At 45.7% G+C, this 5,000-nt stretch overlaps 1 protein-coding gene across 1 annotated transcript in view; it reads right to left on the minus strand.

Moving 5' to 3' along the window:
* LOC308168122 (liprin-alpha-3-like) overlaps nucleotides 1-5,000 on the minus strand; it is a gene marked incomplete at both ends in the record, with an annotated part of 26,903 nt that overhangs the window by 14,169 nt on the left and 7,734 nt on the right. Inside the window, 2 exons of the mRNA XM_080542601.1 lie at nucleotides 3,784-3,876; nucleotides 4,745-4,873. Of these exons, the coding sequence (XP_080398727.1) occupies nucleotides 3,784-3,876; nucleotides 4,745-4,873 (222 nt within the window). The remainder of the gene's footprint in view (nucleotides 1-3,783; nucleotides 3,877-4,744; nucleotides 4,874-5,000) is intronic.

A 5,000-nucleotide genomic window follows, 5' to 3' on the forward strand; every position in this document is an offset into this window, starting at 1 on the left:
GGTGGAGGTGGTGGAATAGTGTGTTTTCTTGGCACACTTTGGGCCCATTAATACCAATCAAAGCCTATTTGATGCATGCTGCTGACCATGTGCATTCCTTCATGGCCACAATGTACCTATCTTCTAATGGCTACTTCCAGCATGATAATGCACCGTGTCACAAAGCAAAAGTAATTTCAACTGGTTTCATGAACATGACAATGAGTTCAGTGTTCTTCAGTGGCCTTCCCAGTCACCGTATTTGAATCCAATAGAACACCTTTGGGATGTGGTAGACCGGGAGATTCACAGCTTGAAAGTGCACCTGAAAAACCTCAGGAATTGCGTGATGCAATCATGTCATCATGGACCAGAATCTCAAAGGAATGTTTCCAACATCTTGTGGAATACGAAGAACTCAGGCTGTTCTGAGAGCAAAGAGAGGCTCTACCCAGTATTAATATAGTGTTCCTAATAAAGCGTTCAGTGAGTGTACATTCCATGGATTACTTTGAGCCCGTCCTCTGATTTCTACCTCCACCAGCCTCCCCTGGTTTAAATGTATATTGAAAGCCTTGTATTCTGAACCCAGTCCTAGGTGTTGGTGTGAAGGTAATTCTGTTGTCGTTAGTGCAGTTCTTCCTGAGACAGATGCTATACCTGCTCTGTCCTGGTGAGCTTAAACCTGGTACACATATAAGGATTTTCTAAATCTTAACAGATTTTTTATCTGAGAGAGACCCCACACATGAAGATAAAAAATCATGGATTGAACAGTTTTGATCGTATTGTGTGTGGTGTGCGCCGATATTCCCAATACAGCACCCCACATACATAAAGATCTGTCGTTACGACAGTCTAGAGTCTCGTTCCCCAAGCCAGAAATCTCTCGTGATCAAACGTGATCTAACGTAGTACCCTGACTGACCTGTACTAGGCAGCCATGTGCGACAGGGCAAATAAAGTGCCGAAGAACGAAAATAACAAGTCAGCTCGCTTCTTGATTGGCTACATTCCATCCACGTCACATTCGGACTCGCGAGCAGGGTTGCCAGATGGGATTGACATTTTCCAGCCTAACCACAGTCTAAAACCGCTAATTCCACCAAAAAAAACAAGCCCATCTGGCAACCCTGCTCGGGAGTTGTCGGGAGTCAGGAGTTGCCCACATACATGAGGATTTTTGGTCGTAAATATTGAACACGTTTAATATTTACGATTGTCGGCCCGGATTATTTTCCGAGGAGATTATCGGGAGAAATGGACTCTTAACACACCTCACACAACAGGATAATCTTGTAGGATAATCTTTAGAGCCATCCGATAATCGGGCGTTTGCTGTCCTTGGTCGGAAGGGGGGAAATCGGCCCAAAATCGGCCCAAAATCGGCCAGATTATCTTTATGTGTGTACCAGGCTTTAGTTGATCTGGTCTGAATAACAGAATATTCTGTGGGAACAGACAGCCTACAGTCTGACTACAGACTTCTACAGCATTCCAGAGCCTTCTACAGCCTTCTACAGCATTCTAGAGCGTTCTAGTGTTCTACAGCATTATACAGTTTTCTTCAGCACTCTAGAGCACTCTACAGAGTTCTACAAAGTTCTACAGCGTTCTACAGCATTCTAGAGCGCTCTACAGAGTTCTACATTGTTCTACAGCAGGGGTCGGCAACCTATGGCACGCGACAGCTTAAACAGTGGCACGCAAGCAATAAGTGCGAGAATGGGAGAATGTTTTATTTTTATTTTTATGTTGGCCGCGTTCGTAAATTCGCGCACACTGGGTTCAACCTCACAATGGGACCAAGTAATTTGATTGGACTAGAGGCGGTCTCAGGGACTCTCCGGCGCTCTCAGGGCGAATTTACGAATGCAGCCCTAGGGCCCTATTATGCACTTCTTAACTTGCCGTCTTACGTCTTAATTAAGACGCACCGCCAGGTTAAGACCTACCGCCACCCTTATTATGCGCTTCATACGCGCTAGTGCTATTATGCAGGTGTCGCTAGGCGCCCACACATAAGACGTAAGACTCCCGTGCATATATTACTCATTGTGGGAGTGTTCATATGTTATTGAAGTGCGCTAGGCGCCCCTGCTATTATGCGATCTGACTTTGCGCCTAGCGCTAAGAAGTGGTTTGAAAAGTTCTTAGGCGCTAGTGGGTCGGCGCGCATGCGCAAACCGCGGAGGCGCGCTCGTGTTTCAAAACGTGCATGAAGTCTAGCGCCTATGAACTGCATAATAGCATAGCGCTTATGACTTAACGCAGCCGGTTCTTAAAGGGAATGGCACCTGGCACGCTGATTGGGTTGATTGAGAAGACGCCCAAAACACACCCATGACTCTTTCTGGGCTTAGCGCCGGGTCTTAGGCGCCCACTACCGCACGCATAATAGCAAAGTGGCCTTGACCACGCCTCCACGTCTTAAGTTTAGATCTACCGCCTCGTCTTATTGCTTAAGACTTATGAAGTGCATAATAGGGCCCCTAGTCTCTCATCCACTCCACGAGAGTCGTATTCTGGCGCCAATTTTCAAAGTAAAATTCTGAATTCGATTCGATACAAGTGTTATGGGGTGTTCACACTTGACGTCTTTTTTTTAGAAAAAAGCGCCGTCTTCAGCGCCTTTTCGCCGTCTTTTTACATACAACCCATGGGAAAAAAGCGCAGCCACCGCCTTTTTCCCAGAATGCATTTCGCACCGGCTAGCAGCGGGCAATTTAAATCGTCCATTTTAACCTCCATTGGCTAAAAGCTGTAATTTTGGCAATACAAGTGTTAACATGTCATTTTATGAAGTTTTAATATGTTTTCAGGCGAGAAAGTAACCATATATATTCCCAAAATGTGTCCAGTTTATCAAAATAACCTGTTTATATATCTGATCTGACGGTTTTTTCGTGTTCTGTTCGCTAGCTGTGTTCGTAAATTCGCCCTGGAAATCTGATCAGCACTCATGGAATGCCTCTTGTCCAATCAAATTACCTGGTCCCTTTATGACGTTGAACCCAGTGTGCGGTTAGGTGGCTAAGCTGTGGGAAAGTTTTGGACCAGTTTGTCTGTTAAAGTGACCAAGTACCACCCCCAGATAATGGAGTTGAGCAAAGGAAAACAGGGACAGGGATCACATTGATTGTTAGGACTGTTTACATGGCTTTGCATACATAGCTCTTTGCAACAAAAAAAAAATATGTTTGTTGTGGTTGGAATAAAAGAATAAAATGTAAGTAACAACCAAATAATTATATAAATATAAATTATAATTCATACAAGTAAGACCCTTGTATAATCACCATCCAGTTAGGGCTACTTATTAAAATGATAACCATAGGGAGCGCAGTTAGCAACTTTGTTAGAAATTGAGCGCACCAATTTGCTTAAAGTTGTGCTACGCATCACAACGTTTTAGTTGTCTTAGATGTTGTGTTGGTAATTTTGTTCAAGTTTCAGTTAGTTTATTGTTAGGCCTGTTTATTTAGCATACAAGGCTTTGCATACATAGCTCTTTTCTGAAAATTGTTGTTCATGTTGTGGAATAAAATTGCAGATCTGTTGGTCTGTTTGGTTTGGTTTGATGTCGAGTCATAATTAATGTTGATATTGTGGTTGGCACACTGACTAACAAGAAAATAAAAAAATGGCACTTCATATAAAAAAGGTTGCCTACCCCTGTTCTACAGTGTTCTACATTGTTCTACAGTGTTCTACATTGTTCTACAGTGTTCTACAATGTTCTACAGTGTTCTACAGCATTATAGTGTTCTACAGTGTTCTATATTCTCATTCCTAGGAACAGACCTCCTTCACGTCTCTCTGGAGCTTCTGATTGGCTTCCTCAGACTTGGTTGCCTCCCTCCTGGCGGCAGCAAGCTCCTCCTCTATCTCCCCCACCTAACGGGAGAGAGAGAGAGAGAGAGAGAGAGAGAGAGAGAGAGAGAGAGAGAGAGAGAGAGAGAGAGAGAGAACGAGGGAGGGGGAGGGGGTAGAGGGAATGAAGGGGTAGAGAGAGAGAAATGGAGGGAGGGGAGAGAGAGAGAGAGAGAGAGAGAGAGAGAGAGAGAGAGAGAGAGAGAGAGAGAGAAGAAGGGGGCATAGAGGGAGAGAAAGAAAGAGAGGGGGTAGATAGAGCGGGGGTAGTGAGAGGGAGATATAGAGGTGGGAGTAGAGAGAGAGATAGAGAGAGGGGGGTGTAGAGAGAGAGATAGAGAGAGGGGGGTGTAGAGAGAGATAGAGAGAGGGGGGTGTAGAGAGAGAGATAGAGAGAGGGGGGTGTAGAGAGAGAGATAGAGAGAGGGGGGTGTAGAGAGAGAGATAGAGAGAGGGGGTGTAGAGAGAGAGATAGAGAGAGGGGGGTGTAGAGAGAGAGATAGAGAGAGGGGGGTGTAGAGAGAGAGAGAGATAGAGAGAGGGGGGTGTAGAGAGAGAGAGATAGAGAGAGGGGGGTGTAGAGAGAGATAGAGAGAGGGGGGTGTAGAGATATAGATAGAGAGAGGGGGGTGTAGAGAGAGAGATAGAGAGAAACAGGGTATTTATGAGTCCAGACATGGAGAGCTGCTCCTGGCTGTACATGATGGAGATACAACAGTGACATCATACTAAACACTAAGGTTCTGCTGCAATACTCACACTGACCACCAGAGGGGACAGGGGAGCTGAATTCAACCATCCACGAGCTCCAACCCCCCCACCTCTCTCTCTCTCTCTCTGTGTTTCTCTCTCTGTCTTTGTTTCTCTCTCTTTCTCTCTCTCTCTCTCTCACCTGTCGACACATCAGGGCGAGTCTCTCCTTCAGCTGGGAGAGTTCAGCTCTCTGTCTCTCGATCTCCGTCTCTCTCTGCCGGTCCACTTCTCCATCATCCAGGGCAGAGGAGGGGCCGTTGGGGAGGCGCTGGTGGGGGATCAGTGGACAGAGATCAGTTATGGCGCTTCTCTATTGACCAGACTGGGACGGTACAGGACGGCACACATTTGTATCTTAGACGTACCGTATTTTCAGAAACGCTTCTCCATTATAC

The sequence above is a fragment of the Nansenia antarctica genome (assembly GCF_963989245.1).
Source record: "Nansenia antarctica genome assembly, chromosome: 11".
Taxonomy (NCBI): Eukaryota; Metazoa; Chordata; class Actinopteri; order Argentiniformes; family Microstomatidae; genus Nansenia; species Nansenia antarctica.